General features: G+C 36.9%; 1 protein-coding gene and 1 long non-coding RNA gene across 4 annotated transcripts; both read left to right on the forward strand.

The window, feature by feature from the left end:
• Positions 1–6,428: 6,428 nt before the first annotated feature.
• LOC145803407 (uncharacterized) lies at positions 6,429–9,935 on the forward strand. The gene is made up of 4 exons (XR_014345515.1): positions 6,429–6,544; positions 7,566–7,686; positions 8,546–8,614; positions 9,322–9,935. It is a non-coding gene; the product is annotated as an uncharacterized LOC145803407 (long non-coding RNA).
• Positions 9,936–12,890: 2,955 nt separating this feature from the next.
• LOC145803408 (coatomer subunit gamma-like) lies at positions 12,891–16,456 on the forward strand. 3 transcript variants are annotated; one of them, XM_082896680.1, is made up of 4 exons: positions 12,891–13,146; positions 13,252–13,383; positions 13,471–13,643; positions 16,084–16,456. In XM_082896680.1, the coding sequence occupies exons 1-3, from the start codon at positions 12,892–12,894 to the stop codon at positions 13,624–13,626; spliced, it is 543 nt and encodes a 180-aa protein (XP_082752806.1). In that variant the 5' UTR covers position 12,891; the 3' UTR covers positions 13,627–13,643; positions 16,084–16,456. The 3 variants fall into 3 exon arrangements, 1 of the variants encoding a protein (XP_082752806.1); XR_014345516.1 differs by lacking the exons at positions 13,252–13,383; positions 13,471–13,643; positions 16,084–16,456 and adding exons at positions 14,540–14,752; positions 15,427–15,659 and having other exon boundaries at positions 12,915–13,146; XR_014345517.1 differs by lacking the exons at positions 12,891–13,146; positions 13,252–13,383; positions 13,471–13,643 and adding an exon at positions 15,103–15,523.
• Positions 16,457–20,183: the final 3,727 nt, after the last annotated feature.

The following is a 20,183-nucleotide window of genomic DNA, read 5'->3' on the forward strand; positions in this document are numbered from 1 at the left end:
CCATAATTACATATCTGCCATCATGTAAGAGGGTCCGAATAAGTGTCCGAGTGTTCGAACCCTAATGCATCAGAACTGTCAAGTAAACACCATAATTACATATCTGCCATGATGCAAGAGTGTCCGAATAAGTGTCCGAGTGTTAGAACACTAATGCATGAGAAATCGCAAACAAACACCATAATTATATATCTGCCATCATACAAGAGGATCTGAATTAGTGTCCGAGTGTTTAAACCCTAATGCATGAGACATGGCAAGTAAACACCATAATTACATTTCTACCATCATGCAAGACGGTCCAAATAAGTGTCCGAGTGTTCGAACCCTAATGCATGAGAAATGGCAACTAAACACCATAATTACATATCTGCCATCATACAAGAGGGTCCGAATAAGTGTTCGAGTGTTCGAGTCCTAATGCATGAGAAATGGCAAGTAAACACCATAATTACATATCTACCATCATGTAAGAGGGTTTGAGTAAGTGTTCGAGTGTTCGAACCCTAATATATGAGAAATGGCAAGTAAACACCATAATTACATATCTGCCATCATGCAAGAGGGTCCGAATCAATGTACGAGTGTTTAAACCCTAATGCATGAGAAATGACAAGTAAACACTGTAAATACATATCTGCCATCATGCAAGAGGGTCCGAATAAGTGTCCGAGTGTTCAAACCCTAATGCATGAGAAAAGGCAACTAAACACCGTAATTACATATTAGCAATCATGTAAGAGGGTCCGAACAAGTGTCCAACTGTTCGAACCATAATGTACGCGAAATGGCAAGTAAACACCGTAATTACATATCTGCCATCATGCAAGAGGGTCCGAATAAGTGGACCAGTGCTTAAACCCTAATGCGTGAGAAATGACAGGTAAACACTGTAATTACATAGCTATCATTATGCAAGAGGGTCCGAACAAGTGTCCTACTATTCGAACCCTAATGCATGAGAAATGGCAAGTAAACACCATAATTACATATCCGCCAACATGCAAGAGGGTCCGAATCAGGGTATGAGTGTTCGAACCCTGATTACATATCGGTCATCATGCAAGAGGGTCTGAATAAGTGTCCGAGTGTTCGAACCCTAATACATGAGAAACGGCCAGTAAATACCGTAATTACATATCTGCAATCACGCAAGAGGGTCAGAATAAGTGTCCGAGTGTTCGAACCCTAATGCCTGAGAAATGGCAACTAAACAACGTAATTACATATTTGCCATCATGCAAGAGGGTTCGAATAAGTGTCCTAGTGTTCGAACCCTAATGCATGAGAAATGGCAAGTAAACACCATAATTACATATCTACCATCATGCAAGAGGGTCCAAATAAGTGTCCGAGTGTTCGAACCCTAATGCATGAGAAATGTCAAGTAAACACCCTAATTACATATCTGCCATCATGCAAGAGGGTCCGAATAAGTGTCCGAGTGTTCGAACCCCAATGCATGAGAAATGGCAAACAAACACCATAATTACATAACTGCCATCATGCAAGAGGGTCCGAATAAGTGTCCGAGTGTTCGAGCCCTAATGCATGAGAAATGGCAAGTAAACACCATAATTACATATCTATCATCATGTAAGAGGGTTTGAGTAAGTGTCCGAGTGTTCGAACCCTCATATATGAGAAATGGCAAGTAAACACCATAATTACAAATCTGCAATCATGCAAGAGGGTCCGAATCAATGTACGAATGTTTAAACCCTAATGCATGAGAAATGACAAGTAAACACTGTAATTACATATCTGCCATCATGCAAGTGGGTCCGAATAAGTGTCCGAGTGTTCGAACCCTAATGCATGAGAAAAGGCAAGTAAACATCGTAATTACATATCTGCAATCATGTAAGAGGGTCCGAATAAGTGTCCGGGTGTTCGAACCCTAATGCATGAGAAATGGCAAGTAAACACCATAATTACATATCCGCCAACATGCAAGGGGGTCCGAATCAGTGTATGAGTGTTTAAACCCTATTGCATGAGAAATGGTAAGCAAACACTTTAATTACATAACTGTCATCATACAAGAGGGTCCGAATAAGTGTCCGAGTGTTCGAACCCTAATACACGAGAAACGGCTAGTAAACACCGTAATTACATATCTGCAATCATGCAAGAGGGTCCGAATAAGTGTCCGAGTGTTCGAACCCTAATGCATGAGAAATGGCAACTAAACACCGTAATTACATATTTGCCATCATGCAAGAGGGTTCGAATAAGTGTCCGAGTGTTCGAACCCTAATGTGCGAGAAATGGCAAGTAAACACCATAATTACATATCTGCCATCATGTAAGAGGGTCCGAATAAGTGTCCGAGTGTTCGAACCCTAATGCATGAGAACTGTCAAGTAAACACCATTATTACATATCTGCCATCATGCAAGAGTGTCCGAATATGTGTCCGAGTGTTCGAACCCTAATGCATGAGAAATGGCAACTAAACACCGTAATTACATATCTGCCATCATGCAAGAGGGTCCGAATAAGTGTCCGAGTGTTCGAGTCCTAATGCATGAGAAATGGCAAGTAAACACCATAATTACATATCTACCATCATGTAAGAGGGTTTGAGTAAGTGTCCGAGTGTTCGAACCCTAATATATGAGAAATGGCAAGCAAACACCATAATTACATATCTGTCATCATTCAAGAGGGTCCGAATCAATGTACGAGTGTTTAAACCCTAATGCATGAGAAATGACAAGTAAACACTGTAAATACATATCAGCCATCATGCAAGAGGGTCCGAATAAGTGTCCGAGTGTTCGAACCCTAATGCATGAGAAAAGGCAACTAAGCACCGTAATTACATATCAGCAATCATGTAAGAGGGTCCGAATAAGTGTCCAAGTGTTCGAACCATAATGTACGCGAAATGGCAAGTAAACACCATAATTACATATCTGCCATCATGCAAGAGGGTCCGAATAAGTGGACCAGTGTTTAAACCCTAATAAGTGAGAAATGACAGGTAAACACTGTAATTACATAGCTGTCATTATGCAAGAGGGTCCGAACAAGTGTCCTACGGTTCGAACCCTAATGCATGAGAAATGGCAAGGAAACACCATAATTACATATCCGCCAACATGCAAGAGGGTCCAAATCAGTGTATGAGTGTTTAAACCCTATTCCATGAGAAATGGCAAGCAAACACTTTAATTACATATCGGTCATCATGCAAGAGGGTCCGAATAAGTGTCCGAGTGTTCGAACCGTAATACATGAGAAACGGCCAGTAAATACCGTAATTACATATCTGCAATCATGCAAGAGGGTCAGAATAAGTGTCCGAGTGTTCGAACCCTAACGCCTGAGAAATGGCAACTAAACAACGTAATTACATATTTGCCATCATGCAAGAGGGTTCGAATAAGTGTCCGAGTGTTCGAAACCTAATGCATGAGAAATGGCAAGTAAACACCATAATTACATATCTGTCATCATGCAAGAAGGGTCCAAATAGGTGTCCGAGTGTTCGAACCATAATGCATGAGAAATGTCAAGTAAACACCCTAATTACATATCTGCCATCATGCAAGAGGGTCCGAATAAGTGTCCGAGTGTTTGAACCCCAGTGCATGAGAAATGGCAAACAAACACCATAATTACATATCTGCCATCATGCAAGAGGGTCTGAATTTGTGTCCGAGTGTTTAAACCCTAATGCATGAGACATGGCAAGTAAACACCGTAATTACATTTCTACCATCATGCAAGAGGGTCCGAATAAGTGTCCGAGTGTTCGAACCCTAATGCCTGAGAAATGGAAACTAAACACCATAATTACATATCTGCCATCATGCAAGAGGGTCCGAATAAGTGTCCGAGTGTTTGAGCCCTAATGCATGAGAAATGGCAAGTAAAAACCATAATTACATATCTACCATCATGTAAGAGGGTTTGAGTAAGTGTCCGAGTGTTCGAACCCTCATATATGAGAAATGGCAAGTAAACACCATAATTAAATATCCGCAATCATGCAAGAGGGTCCGAATCAATGTACGAATGTTTAAACCCTAATGCATGAGAAATGACAAGTAAACACTGTAATTACATATCTGCCATCATGCAAGTGGGTCCGAATAAGTGTCCGAGTGTTCGAACCCTAATGCATGAGAAAAGGCAAGTAAACATCGTAATTACATATCTGCAATCATGTAAGAGGGTCCGAATAAGTGTCCAGGTGTTCGAACCCTAATACATGAGAAATGGCAAGTAAACACCATAATTACATATCCGCCAACATGCAAGGGGGTCCGAATCAGTGTATGAGTGTTTAAACCCTATTGCATGAGAAATGGTAAGCAAACACTATAATTACATAACTGTCATCATACAAGAGGGTTCGAATAAGTGTCCGAGTGTTCGAACTCTAATACAAGAGAAACGGCCAGTAAACACCGTAATTACATATCTGCAATCATGCAAGAGGGTCTGAATAAGTGTCCGAGTGTTCGAACCCTAATGCATGAGAAATGGCAACTAAACACCGTAATTACATATTTGCCATCATGCAAGAGATTTCGAATAAGTGTCCGAGTGTTCGAACCCTAATGCATGAGAAATGGCAAGTAAACACCATAATTACATATCTCCCATCATGCAAGAGGGTCCGAATAAGTGTCCGAGTGTTCGAACCCTAATGCATGAGAAATGTCAAGTAAACACCATAATTACATATCTGCCATCATGCAAGTGGGTCCGAATAAGTGTCTGAGTGTTCAAACCCTAATGCATGAGAAATGGAAAACAAACACCATAATTACATATCTGCCATCATGCAAGAGGATCTGAATTAGTGTCCGATTGTTTAAACCCTAATGCATGAGACATGGCAAGTAAACACCATAATTACATTTCTACCATAATGCAAGAGGGTCCAAATAAGTGTCCGAGTGTTCGAACCCTAATGCATGAGAATTGGCAACTAAACACCATAATTACATATCTGCCATCATGCAAGAGGGTCCGAATAACTGTCCGAGTGTTCGAGCCCTAATGCATGAGAAATGGAAAGTAAACACCATAATTACATATCTACCATCATGTAAGAGGGTTCGAGTAACTGTCCGAGTGTTCGAACCCCAATATATGAGAAATGGCAAGTAAACACCATAGTTACATATCTACCATCATGCAAGAGGGTCTGAATCAATGTACGAGTGTTTAAACCCTAATGCATGAGAAATGAGAAGTAAACACTGTAATTACATATCTGCCATAATGCAAGAGGGTCCGAATAAGTGTCCGAGTGTTCGAACCCTAATGCATGAGAAAAGGCAAGTAAACACCGTAATTACATATCAGCAATCATGTAAGAGGGTCCGAATAAGTGTCCGAGTGTTCGAACCCTAATGCGTGTGAAATGGCAAGTAAACACTGTAATTACATATTTGCCATCATGCAAGAGGGTTCGAATAAGTGTCCGAGTGTTGGAACCCTAATGCATGAGAAATGGCAAGTAAACACCATAATTACATATCTTCCATCATTCAAGAAGGTCCGAATAAGTGTTCGAGTGTTCGAACCCTAATGCATGAGAAATGGCAAGTAAACACCATAATTACATATCTGCCATCATGCAAGAGGGTCTGAATTAGTGTCCGAGTGTTTAATCCCTAATGCATGAGATTTGGCAAGTAAACACCGTAATTACATATCTGCCATCATGCAAGAGGGCCCGAATAAGTGTCTGAGTGTTCGAACCCTAATGCCTGAGAAATGGCCAGTAAACACCATAATTACATATCCGCCAACATGCAAGAGGGTCCGAATAAGTGTCTGAGTGTTCGAACCCTAATGCATGAGAAATGGCAAGTAAACCCCATAATTACATATCTCACTACAGGAAAAAAGGGTTATGATGGCCTTTTTTTAACGACGTTTTCTTAAACGTCACTGTTATTAACATTTAACGGCGTTTTATAAACGCCGCATATTCTATTACACAAAACGACACCGTTTTATAATAGGAAACGCCTCCAAATGCGGTAGCCGCACGCGCCTCGTTTTGTGAAACTTTATTTTGAATCGGAACCCTCTGTAAGCATATTACAACATATTACACAAAATGAAGATTCAGATCTATCTCTCTCAACATTTAGATCGAAGCGTATTCTTACAAACCATCTTCAAAATGGTTAGTTCTATAAATTCAGATCGAAGATTGAAGCCACACATCTCTCAACATTTTGAAGATTGAAGCCACACATCTCTCTCTCTCAGTGATTTCGAAGACTCAGATCGAAGCGATTTCGAGCTCCATCGAAGATTCAGATCGAAACAATTTTGAGCTCCATCTAAGATTCAGATCAAAGCGATTTCGAATCTCCATCGAAGATTCAGATCGAAGCTACACCGAAGCGATTTTGAAGCTGAACCGGCGAGGTAGCGAGCTCCACCATCTCATTTACAGAGATTAAGTGATTTCCAGAAGCTCAGATCTGAACTCTGACCCCTCGATTACTCGTATTTCAAGCTCCGATGGTGGCGAATAGTCTACTTTGTTTCTGAACTTTAATCGGTACTCTCTCTCTCTCTCTTCTCGGTTTGTTCATGTCGACAAATTGTCCTTTCGTTTGACTGCATTTTTACATGCTATTAGTTTGGCTGTAGTTTCTCTCTAGCTCGAAACTGGTGTTTGATTTGGATGTCTCGTGGAGTTGAATATGTACATTTTGAGTTTTTGATCACATTAGTTCTATAAATTCCATCCCCATTGCATTCAATCATTGGGGAATTTATCTCTTCTTTCCATGCTTTATGATTTTCCACACATTCAGGTCGAGTCATATATAAGAGTACAATAGCACTGTCTTGGTTTGTCAGGCTTACCATTGTAGTGTTGCATCAGTAAGATTTAGATATAGATACTGGTAAACAACCATCCCAATAAATTCAACAAATATTGTAGAGGCATTTAGAGAGGGGGGTAGCTGGGAAGCGACTGTTGGAGGTGGAGAAGTGGCAGGGAGAGGCTTATGGAAAGGAGGCTGCCAGAGGACGGACATGGTAGGGGTGGAGGTCTAAGAAAGAAGGGTAAGATTGGGATTATGGTGGATGTTCTCGGAAAAAATAGTGGGGATCAATTTTGGTCATGGGGTTCCAAAGAAGTGGGGGTTTCAAATTAATATGATGGGGCCATTTAGTAGCCCTCTTGATAAATCGTTGAGAACAATTTGGTTTGTTGGCACATTGCTTTTTTTGTTTTTTTTTTTAATTTTAGTTTTTTTTTTCATTTTTTCTGGTTTCACCCATCAATCCTGTAAATCCGCAAAACTTACTGAACTTTGTTGACGTATCACACAATAAATCTCAGCATTCATTCATTCAAGTATTTCTTAAATTGTACCGAGTCATGAACATGGCCCAATGGCCCATGGATTGTTGAATCTGTTTAATTTATCCCAGATTAAATAAAATTGCCTAACTGTTGCCAATACTTGAATTCTTTTACTTTTGTTAATATCATCATGTTGCATGATCATTTATTATTATTGTCCCAAATTTCTTTTTTTCATTTTAATGACAAAAGAGTATGGCAGGCATTGGATCATGTCATTGCGGAAGACAGGCAACACGGAGTTCGGCTGCTACTTAGCTTAGTTAATAACTTGCAGGCATATGGTGGGAAGACTCAATATGTCAAGTGGGCATGGGAAGAAGGTATAGGTTTGAACTCTTTGAATGATTCATTCTTCTTTGATCCATCAATTTGGCATTATTTCAAGAATCATGTCAAGGTAATATTGTGTCTATCGCTTCAGTTTGTTTGGAATCCTTTTTCCCCTCTTCTTCAATAAGAAGCTTTTGGATGTTGCTTTTGAGTTCTCATGATTTTATCTTGATCAATAGCTCCTAAAACTGTTTTTATAGCACTTCAATGAGAATTTTGAGTCTCTTTTTAAAAATTGAAGGAAATAATAATTTGTTTTTCATGCATCAAAAAGTCGACAATTATGGGAGTGTTAAATGTCTTTTCTCATTTAGACACTCTAATTCATGGTCCAAATTCTCATAACAACAACAGACAAACCTGTGTGAGTGCAAAGAAGATCCTAGAGTAGCAGGTGGTTGCACATATTTGGGGTTTTACCTCAGGTCTCATCGAAGATTGGTGTCGGGGTTCCTCGTCATCAAAAAAGAAGTTCCAAGAGATTAGAGAAGATAAAAGGAAAATTTAGGGATGTTAATACTGCACCTGATTTTGAACTTTCCTAAATCAGATCACTCCATTCCTATCTGGCTTTCAGAATTTGGACAGCTTAGCTACTTGACTTGTCTCAGAAAATACTCACACTCAACACATTGACATAAACAGTTTTCTATGCCTACGTAGTTTTTGAGTGCTTAAGTAGGGAGTTTTTCTCCATTTTTTGAAGCCTAAGAAAAACATGTAGGCTAATTTAAATGCTTTCAAGACATTATGGAGTTGGGTCAAATGATATGTCCTTTGTAGGCTAATTTAAATGCTTTCAAGACATTATGTAGCAACATATCAGATAATAACTGAACATTCTTGCAGGCTTGCCGCAATTCAAGGTGTACTGCCTTCTCAAAAGGAGCACTTGAAAGAATTGTGTTTGCGGAGACGGTAAAAATCTAATTTATCCTAGCAAAAACGTAACTTCTCATGTGGAAATAGGGCCTATTTGGTAATGTCTTTTGTTTTTCTGTTTTTTGTTTTAAAAAATTTTGAAAAATGGAAACAAAAACAAGTTGGTTAATCTTAAAGGTGGCATACCGCAACTTCCCATTTGGGCTTTTCTTGTCAGCCGGGTACAAGAGGATTCCTCCATAAAGCAGAGTACGGTGAACATCTGCTACCATACTGCATGAAGTTGAGCAATTTACTAAAAACTTTACGAGTCCCAGAAAGTGAGGAAAGTTTACTAGTTTGATATGGTTCCGGGGGGGGGGGGGAATGAGAAGAAAAAAAAAAGAAAAAGAAATAGTGAAAGGAAAAGGAAACTTGACGCTCCAGTGCAATGCTCTGTCTCTCATCTCGTGCATGTTTGTAGGCCCAAAGATATTTCTCTCAATGTTCCTTTGTTAACTAAGGCATCATCTTTCTCTGCTTTGGATACTGATCCGTGTAGGACTGATCTTCAGGTGACTGGTGGATGTAGTTGATGGAAAATTGGCTTTTGTGGGGTTTTTTTTTCTTTCTATGGTTGTCGCTAGATTGCCATGTGTACAGGACTCACTTTGTAATTTACATTGTATTTAGCTTCATTACTGAACTTTCTGGTTTCCCAATGTCTTCAGAATTTTATACTTCACATCTGTTTCATTTTTCAGGGCAATTTTTTACTACATTATTAATATCATTCACAGGTTGGGAATGGGAGTCGTGTATTTAATTGGGGAAAGAGGCAAGTCACTCCATATTTAACCTTCCATGTATATACTTATTTATGTAGATGTATATGGAGTGTGGAACTGCAAGTGAACAACACAAGATACATCGTAGGGAAATTTTATGGTTGCTAAAAACAGGTTCATTACTGAAAGTTTACATTTTGGTATGGCATTTAAAGCTTACAAGTGGAATGTCACTAGTTTGGGAGAAAACTTGTGTGACTGAGCTTGTCTATTTGTGTGAATAAGTTTAGTTTTCAGTACATGTTTTTGCAGACATAGCACAATAGTGTATATTATATTCATATATTCTGGTACAATTGAAACTTAGGTACTCTGCTCTGCAAAATTTAGTTCTGATCTTTTTTTCTATTTGTACCATTTGGGAATTTTTTATTTTTTATTTTTTATTTGAGCTAGAGAATTAGCAATTCAAATTATTGTCATCAAAAGAAGTGTTTTTAGGGAAGCAAGGAAAACTTTGTGGATCAAAGACCTGCTAAGGTTTTTTGACCTTACAATTGATTGGTCCAACCTAAGAACATGAACATGATCCAACGAAGAAGTTAATGGATAGTAGATTTCATCTAATACATATTTGATTCATTCAAATTATATTAATTGAGTTTTTAAATTGGGTAAATATTAGTCATTGTCTTATGATTTGGCTTTCATTCACTTCTTCATATTTGTATGCATCTAGGAGTTGGTCCTACCATTATGAAAACCTGTGTCCTGGTTTGTGCCTTTTGTTCATTAATTCATCATCTAAGAACGGTGGGTTACGATATTTTGTTATTTTCATCTATTACTGTCAATAAGTTTATCATATTGGTGATTTGAGTGTTTTCCTTTCATATTGTTTTTCTTTTTCCAATGCTTTTTGGGTTAAATTGAATTTCTTTTGCCTCAGGCACCATGGCAATTAAGTACCTCGAGGACAACATGACTCAGACGGAGATCATTGATATCCTTCACAACACCTATGCTCGGCTGATCCCTTTTGAGCAAAAGGTAGTAACTGACATAAATGCCATTGGATTTGAATAAACTTGTTTGTTCACCATAATCCCGAGCTTTAGGCATTGTCAAGTTTCTCATGCCTAATTTGTAAACACTAATAGGATTAATGAATTCCAATCATCAGTTGATCTCCAAGAAATACAATTATAAATTGTATCTTTCAATTTACAACTGCAAATTACCTTTGTGACTTTATTTTGTTCTTCAATGTGGATTTCATGTCTAAAACTCATTTCTATCTCTAGAACATTTTCTTTCTAGTTGAGGACGGTAAATGATATTGAGTGATAGTTCAAACTCGTAAATTTATCTTATATGTGTCTTGAAGCATTAATATTTCACAATCTATCTCAATGCACATGGATATTTAGTTTTGTTTTTGCCTTTTAGTTCAGTTGGAGATAATTGAGCTGCTTCTGAAAGCATGTGATGCTGTGGAGAACTATGTCAAAAAGGTTAGAAACATTTTAGTAGCTTAAGTAAGATGAACAATCCATTTTGTGACTCCAATTTATGCTCCTCTCTTTTTTTGATTCTGTTATTTCAATTCTTTGGGCAGTGTAAGACTTTGGTTTTCGAATACAGACCGTTCATCTCTGAGGAGAAATGGAGGTTCAACTTCTAGCTTTTATTGGTACTTAGATTCAAGTGGCATCTCTTGTGGTGTATTTTACTTGGAGATACTTTGATGCTTTGTTTATTATCTCCTAGGGAAATCACTGTTACAATTTACATGACTGCTTTTTTTCTTAATAGTTCTAAGCTGAAACAAATCATGCGTTTGGCTCATCACTAGTCCATTCCATGCATTTAATTTTTTATATTCAGTGAATTGATGATTGAGACATAGTTATAAGATTAGTTGTACATAATTATTCATTTCAACCATCTCATTGCTGATCAGTAGATCATTTTATGGACTTTCCTCTTAATTCCAGAAAATTTTAAAATAAAATAAATTTAGGAGGTATTTGGCTTTGAGTTTGGAACTTTACGGCCAATGAACTATGAACAAATTGCAGAGTTGCTCAATGGTATTGCTGAGAGGTTTGATTGGGATAAAATAATGGGGGGTGACAACATTATTGGACTCAAACAGGTAGACTTCTCTTCCATAATGTTTTCAAAATGCAAAAACTTCTTCTCTAAATCCATGGTAACTGGTTAGTTTTGAACCCTTTTCCAGTTTATACATTGCTTTGTTATGGATGGTGATGCTCGACTTTTTGGTTCAAAACCAATAAACATTTGTGATTCTTGTTATTCAATTTTGGCTTTTACTTTTGGTGAGTTCTAAATAGCGACTTTGCATTAATTTTGTGCAGCGAAAGCAAAGCATATCACTGTAACCTGGGGGGCAATTTAAGCTTAGTGGTGCCCCTCTGGAAACATTGCATCAAACCTGTGCTGAGGTTAATTCACACCTTTATCAGGTTTGTGTAAAACTTTAATTTTAGCATATAGATGAAGACATGTAAAGGTGGGATTTTTATGTTAGTCTTTTATTCTCAAATCATATATAATAGATGGCCTTTTTATTTATTTATGTTAGTCTGTGAAGGTGGGATTTTTATTCTAAGCCTCTGGTATGATGTACAAGGACTTCATCAGCAAAGCTTGCTAGCACCTTCGATCATTTTCATTTATTTATGTTAGTCTGTGAAGGTGGGATATTTATTCTAAGCCTCTGGTATGATGTACAAGGATTTTTATTTATTTATGTTAGTCTTTGAGCATTTTTATTTTCTGAGGCATCCAACCACAAAAATCCCCTATTTGAATGGTAAAATGAAAACTTAAATTCAAATCAGTTGTTTGAATGGTTTGTTATGGACTTGAAAATTCATTGATATAAATCACTAAAACTAAACACTTGAGCTACATACCAACAACAATAAAAAAGAACATAAAATCCAATAAAACACTTGAGCTAGATAGAGTCATTTTCATGGTTTCAAAAGAACAGATTTTTTGAAAGGACAACCGAATTCCATGGTTTCATGTATTTATGTCATACGTGGTCCATTTTACTTTTTAAATTTATTTTTCATGTTATGCTTATTCTTCTTGGGCAACTCTTATTTATTTTCTGTCTTCCTTCATTTTAAGGATGAATTTCTTAAGCAATATTTTGAGGGAAGAGGGCGGTTTTGATTACAAGAAAGCAATTGTTGATTCAATTGTTATCCTTATAAGAGACATCCCAGATGCCAAAGAAAATGGGCTACTTCACCTTTGTGAATTTTGCGATATCTCATAATTCACTATGTTTTCTTTATTCTGAGAAGAGGAATGGTTAACCATTTGTTTGCAGGTTCGTGATAGGGCTACTCTATATCTGAATATGCTTGAAGTTGATGGTGCAATTGTTGAAACTGATAAAGATGTGAAGAACTTCCTTTTTGGGTCTTTGGATGTGCCATTAGTCAACCTGGAGATGAGTTTGAAGAACTACGTGAGTGTTCCCAGAGAGTTGTCAGTCTCTTTATGCATTGTGCAATGTTTGTTATCATATTCTCACGTGTTTGTTCAATACATGTTCAAGAACCTTCAGAAGAGCCTTTTGATATTGATTCTGTACCTAAGGAGGTTAAGTCTCTTCCACTTGCCGAGAAGAAGGCCCCTGGTAAAAAGCCAACTGGTTTAGGTGCTGCTCCAACTGCTCCCACGTCCACTGTTGATGCTTATGAAAAGCTTCTTTCCTCTATCCCAGAGTTCTCGAGCTTTGGGAAGCTTTTCAAGGTTTTTTACCAGACACTCCTTCCATTATATATACTGATTTTGACTATTGTTGATAATCTGCTGATTCAGATTTTTTTTCATATAAATTTTTGTTTCCTGTACCAGTCTTCGGCACCTGTGGAGCTTACAGAGGCTGAAACAGAATATGCAGTTAATGCTGTTCAACACATTTTTGATAGGCATGTGGTGTTCCAGTACAACTGCACAAATTCAATTCCCGAGCAATTACTGGAAAATGTAATGACCATCTTAAAAAAAGTAGTAGTTCCTTTATTCTGAAATTATTTTGGGATAATCTCTCAATTTTTTTGTGATTACTGCCAGGTCACCGTTGTTGTGGATGCTTCTGACACCGAGAAATTTACTGAAGTGTCAACAAGGCCTCTAAGATCTCTTCCATATGATTCACCAGGACAAACATTTGTGGTATTTGAGAAACCAGAAGGAGTCCCACAGTTGGAAAAATCTCGAACATGTTGAAGTTTATTGTGAAAGAGGTACTGCTCGTGTTTTTATAGTCATGTTAGACACAGGGCTACAAAGTATCTTGGTGTTGCTTGGTTATATTTGGACATGTTCAAGCTTGGCTTGAGCTTATCGAGCTGTAAAAACATTTATGCTTGAGCTCAGCCCGATGGGTACTCTACTTTAGCTCATGAGCCTGTTGGTCTTGTGTATGGCAAGAAATTTGAAAAAGTTCACGGCCTGATTTTTTATTTAAAAAAAGAAGTTAATATTAAAATTTTAACAAAACATTGTTGTTGTTGTAGACCACATGGAGGAAATTGCATACTTTTGTACACTTTCCACTCAATAAATCTATGCCCATCACTGGTTTCTTAGAATAGCTTGTTAACATGTAAGAGTAAACTTATCCTATAGATGTATGGACAAAAAAGTTACTTACCATTTCCTTTGCTTATTACTTATTTGTGAGGTGAGTTTTTCAGTAAGGTTACATATTATCCAAACTTGTATCAAATCTTAAAAAACAAATAAATAAAATAAAATAAAATGTAAAACCTTAACAACCTTTTTCTGGGCTGTGTTGGGCCAGCCCATGAAATGTTTTCGAACAAATGTATTTCTTTGAAAAAGGTCCAGTAGGCCACAAGTTCCATAAAACGGCGTCATATTCTTTCTTCCGCGTACCACTCACCACTCACCTCACCCAATAATCTCCATAGCCTCATCACATCGACTCTTCTTCTTCTTCTTCTTCTTCTTCTTCTTCTTCCCCAATGTTGGGTTCGCTTCAAAACCCTTCTCAGCTCTCAAAGAAGGTAATCTCATTCATATTTTTGTTTTTGTTTGTTTGTTTGTTTGTTTTCTTGATTTTCTTGTTTTCAATTTTACTAATTAGTTGTTTTCTGTATATCTTTTTCACTCACAGCAGCAGAAACAGGAAAGAGAATGGTTTGCAGTGAGTTTCAAGCCAGAGAATTTCATTCCAGGTCTAGTCATTGGTTTCATTTTTGGGTTGTTCTTGGACTTATCAAAACCCATCAAAAACAATAATAATACTACTCCTAAGAAGGCGGCCAATCTCTTACTAGCAAAGCAGCAAAGACTGGTCTCAACTAACACTGATGAAGAGCTTAAAATGGTACTGTCTCTTATTGTACCGCCTCAGTTCTTTCTTCACTCTGCTTTTTATCTTTCTTCAAACATTATTGTTGTAGAACTCAATTAAATGTTGTAGAAAACATTGTTTGATTTTAATTGTTTTTGCTTTTGGGAGTTTTCTATCAATGAATTTGATTTAGAGGGTGATATGTGATAGGTGGGTTTGATCTTTGTACTTAGTATAAGGAGTTTGGTAGTGATGTATTTGGAGATTTTGATCAATACTAAGCAGTTTGGTAGGAACTGTTGTTAAAAAATATGGAGTAATCCTATTAATATCCTGCTACTAGAACCCATTTTTTTGTGTTTCTTCGTTAATCAGTCAGTGAGTGTAGTTCAGATTGATTTTTAATTGTTATGTTACAATAAGTGATGTTTTGCATGTATTTAAACTATACCTAAAAAAGAAAAAACCCTAATTGATCGGATTGGACTATTGTTGCTTGGAAGGCCCTTTGTTGAATTTTGATTGCAGTGTTGTAAGATATATACGATTCTATTCAATTTCTTATATAGTCCTGTAAGCACATAAAGGTGAAAGATGTAGGTATTCATATGCTTTAGAAGATTTTGGTTATTTATTCAAATTTCTTAAGCAAACCAAGTACTCTGATCAGTTATGTCGTGTGTGTGGATCCGTTTTCTCTTTTCCAGGTAGAAGACTGCCCCATAATTAGTAGCTGGGCTAAGTTTTATCCATCGAATTGCTGAATGTGAGCTTGTTTTCTTCCAGGATGATAATAGGAAGTGGGTATGCACACTTCAGGATCTATTTGTTTTCTTTGCTGCTGAAATCCTATATCACTATTAACTAGAATTCAACCCCAAATGGTAGAGATTTGAGCTTTCTTCTGGAGTTTTGAGTTGCATATTAGCTGCTGAAATCCTATATCATTCGTTTATAAGCAAATGGAATAAAGAAAGCATAAGCTGTTCTGCCAGTTTTTGGTGATTACTAATTCTAATCTACTTTTATGGATATCTATAAAATCATGCACCTTTCCACAGCATACCAAAGGCATTAAAAGTAAGGTATGAACCAATTATAGATGTTTTGCTGGTGATGGTCAAATATTGCTCCTTTGGTATTTTCCAAAGTATATGTTTAATTAATTTGTTTTCAATTTTTACATAATTGTCAGAATGCTCTCCATGTGCTAATTCGATTTACTTCTGTTGCAGCTTATGAGCATCAATGGAAGGTTTTCTTGATGCTTTTATGGAGCAAGTAACCGCCTTTCCGAATGTAAGTACTTAATTGAGTTCTGCTTTCTATGGTATGATTGGTGTCTCATGATTTAATCTGTGCAGGATGTTAGAGAAGACCTTAGATGTTCTATGGCTTAGGATGCAGAGACTATGAAGAACGAGAGCTGAAGCATCAATAAAGATCCAAAATGTGTGGAACTATCAATAAATGCAGACAAAGACAAATTGCAAGCACAGCTACCTAAGGATATACCATTGGATTTTCAGAAAAAGGTTATTATAGCCAAACATGAGAAGCAAGAAGCCAACTCTGATATTTTGTTGGGAAAAAATGAAACTTACAAGCGTCTTATGGGTATGTAAACAGTGGGAATTAACTGCTTATGCAAAAAGGGTTAACTGAATTCTCGTCTTATGTATGTACACAGTGGGAATTAACTGCTTATGCAAAAATGGTTAACTGAATTCTTTCTTCAAGAAGCATAGTGTATGGTAGTTGAACCATGTTTTGAACATATATGTCTTCTATCAATGGTCTAATGGCAATTCACAGAAAGTTCTTATCCCTAGTTGAACATTTAAAATTGATTACCTCCATTTTCCTGATTTTAGATATTGAAATGCGGTTAACTGCCTTTTTGTATTGCATGGTCTATCTTTTAATTTTCATGTCCATGTGAGGTTGAATCATAAGCCTCAAAAGGAAGCAATTCTTGTAATTTCTTCACAGCATGGTTTTGACTTTACCAGGATAAGTTATTAGACAAGCATATAGACCATTTTGATTTTAATTGATGTATTTAAAGTCTGAATTGTTTCTATTCTTAGGTATGTAATGCATTTTTTTTTATTTTTAATTTTGTTTTCAAGCTTAGTTTATTTATTATTTTAATAAACATTAATTATTAGTTCTTAATAATTGTTTGCCAGGTTTTTTTTTTGTTCAACCACAAAAAATTAACACAATCTAAAAATTAAAAAAAAAAGGCTATGGTGGCGTTTAAAAAACGTCACTATATCCCATCCCAACGGCTAGATTTTAAAATGAATAAATGTCTATGACGGCGTTTTCAAAAACGTCGCTAAATGTCAGAGTGACGTCACAGTACAGTTAGGGTAGGACATTTGGCGGCGTTTTTGAAAACGCCGCCTATACTAATATAACGACGTTTTTTAAACGCCATAAAGTTATAGCGACGGCCGCGTCCTCGACGTTTGGTACTAAACGCCACAAAAAAAATTAACGACGTTTTTAATACTTTTAGCGGTGTTTTTTAAACGCCGCTAAAAGTGAATTTTCCAGCAGTGTCTGCCATCATGCAAGAGAGTCCGAATAAGTGTCCGACTGTTCGAACCCTAATACATGAGAAATGTCAAGTAAACACCATAATTACATATCTGCCATCATGCAAGAGGGTCCGAATAAGTGTCTGAGTGTTCGAACCCTAATGCATGAGAAATGGCAAACAAACACCATAATTACATATCTGCCATCATGCAAGAGGATCTGAATTAGTGTCCGAGTGTTCAAACCCTAATGCATGAGACATGGCAAGTAAACACCATAATTACATTTCTACCATCATGCAAGAGGGTCCGAATAAGTGTCCGAGTGTTTAAACCCTAATGCATGAGACATGGCAAGTAAACACCATAATTACATTTCTACCATCATGCAAGAGGGTCCGAATTAGTGTCCGAGTGTTTAAACCCTAATGCATGAGACATGGCAAGTAAACACCATGATTACATTTCTACAATCATGCAAGAGGGTCCGAATAAGTGTCCGAGTGTTCGAACCCTAATGCATGAGAAATGGCAACTAAACACCGTAATTACATATCTACAATCATGCAAGAGGGTCCGAATAAGTGTCCGAGTGTTCGAACCCTAATGCATGAGAAATGGCAACTAAACACCGTAATTACATATTTGCCATCATGCAAGAGGGTTCGAATAAGTGTCCGAGTGTTCGAACCCTAATGCATGAGAAATGGCAAGTAAACACCATAATTACATATCTGCCATCATGCAAGAGGGTTCGAATAAGTGTCCGAGTGTTCGAACCCTAATGCATGAGAAATGTCAAGTAAACCCCATAATTACATATCTGCCATCACGGAAGAGGGTCCGAATAAGTGTCCGAGTGTTCGAACCCTAATGCATGAGAAATGGCAAACAAACACCATAATTACATATCTGCCATCATGCAAGAGGATCTGAATTAGTGTCTGAGTGTTTAATCCCTAATGCATGAGATTTGGCAAGTAAACACCGTAATTACATATCTGCCTTCATGCAAGAGGGCCCGAATAAGTGTCCGAGTGTTCGAACCCTAATGCCTGAGAAGTGGCAAGTAAACACCATAATTACATATCCGCCAACGTGCAAGAGGGTCCGAATAAGTGTCCGAGTGTTCGAACCCTAATGCATGAGAAATGGCAAGTAAACACCATAATTACATATCTGCCATCATGGAAGAGGGTCTGAATTAGTGTCCGAGTGTTTAATCCCTAATGCATGAGATTTGGCAAGTAAACACCGTAATTACATATCTGCCATCATGCAAGAGGGCCCGAATAGGTGTCCGAGTGTTCGAACCCTAATGCCTGAGAAATGGCAAGTAAACACCATAATTAGATATCCGCCAACATGCAAGAGGGTCCGAACACGTGTCCGAGTGTTCGAACCCTAATGCATGAGAAATGGCAAGTAAACACCATAATTACATATCTGCCATCATGCAAGAGGGTCCGAGTAAGTGTCCGAGTGTTCGAACCCTAATACATGAGAAATGTCAAGTAAACACCATAATTACATATCTGCCATCATGCAAGAGGGTCCGAATAAGTGTCCGAGTGTTCGAACCCTAATGCATGAGAAGTGGCAAACAAACACCATAATTACATATCTGCCATCATGCAAGAGGATCTGAATTAGTGTCCGAGTGTTTAAACCCTAATGCATGAGACACTACAACAAAAGTAACCTATGGTGACGAAAACTAGTGAAGAAAATCAGATTCGTCTCTAAATAAAAATAATTCGTGAGGAATTTATGAATTTTGTCACATATAATAAAAAAATGAAAATGATAGGTGACAAAATTTATTTTCGTCAATAAATACTTCATTTTAAGTGAGGAAAAATTAAGTTTCGTCACCAAAAATTTTCCCGCTACTTAATTTTGGTGGCGCCAAAATTTTGGGACTTTTGGTGAGAAAAAAATTTGTCACTAATTATAAAATTATTTGTGAGGAATATATTTTCGTCACCAAAACATTTTAATATTTTTGATATCTTTTAGTGAGGAAATAATATTGTCACCAATTTTGGTGGGAAATTTTTGATATATTGAGGGGCAATTAAAAAAGACATAGGGTATTAATTTTTTTTTACCCCTTTTCTATTTATCATCTCTATCTCTCTCTCTCTCTCAAAATAGGGTATTTATTTGTCTTACTTCTTGCTCCTCCACCACGCCGATCACCATTGTCGCCTTTATTAGCCTTGCCGATCGTCGCCGCCACTACTAGCCTTGTCGGTAACCGCCACATCTTCTTCACTCGGTGATTTGGTACGTGATTTGTCTTTGCTCTTTTTCTAGTGTCTCTTTCTCTTATTCTCTGTATTGGTATGGTGACGAAAATTAGTAAAGAAAACAAATTTCGTCACTAAATAAGAATAATCCATGAGGAATTATAAATTTTGTCACGTATAATAAAAATATAAAAATAATAGCTGACGAAATTTATTTCGTCAATAAATACTTACTTTTAGGTGAGAAAAATAAAAGTTTCGTCACCTAAATTTTTCGCACTAATTTTTTTTTATGGTGCCAAAATTTTGAAACTTTTGGTGAGATTTTTTTTTTTTCAACAATTAAAAAATTATTAATGAGTAATATATTTGCGTCACCAATAATCTATTTTTTTTTTTTTTTAAAAAATTGATTTTAAATATTTTAAGACCATTTGGTGAGGAATGTATTTTTATCACTAGTATTTTTTAATATTTTTAGGCCTTTTAGTGAGAAAATTGTTTTGTCACTAATTTTGAAAGAAGAATTTTGACATATTAAGTAATAATGAAAAAAAATAGTCTATTATTTTTCCCTCCCTTTTTTTTTTTTTTTTGGGATCAGTTTTCCTAAATTATTTTTCCCTCCTTTCTTTCTTTCTTTTTTTTTTTTTATCAGTTTTC

The sequence above is a fragment of the Camellia sinensis genome, chromosome 12 (assembly GCF_055761805.1).
Source record: "Camellia sinensis isolate YWXY chromosome 12, ASM5576180v1, whole genome shotgun sequence".
NCBI lineage: Eukaryota > Viridiplantae > Streptophyta > Magnoliopsida > Ericales > Theaceae > Camellia > Camellia sinensis.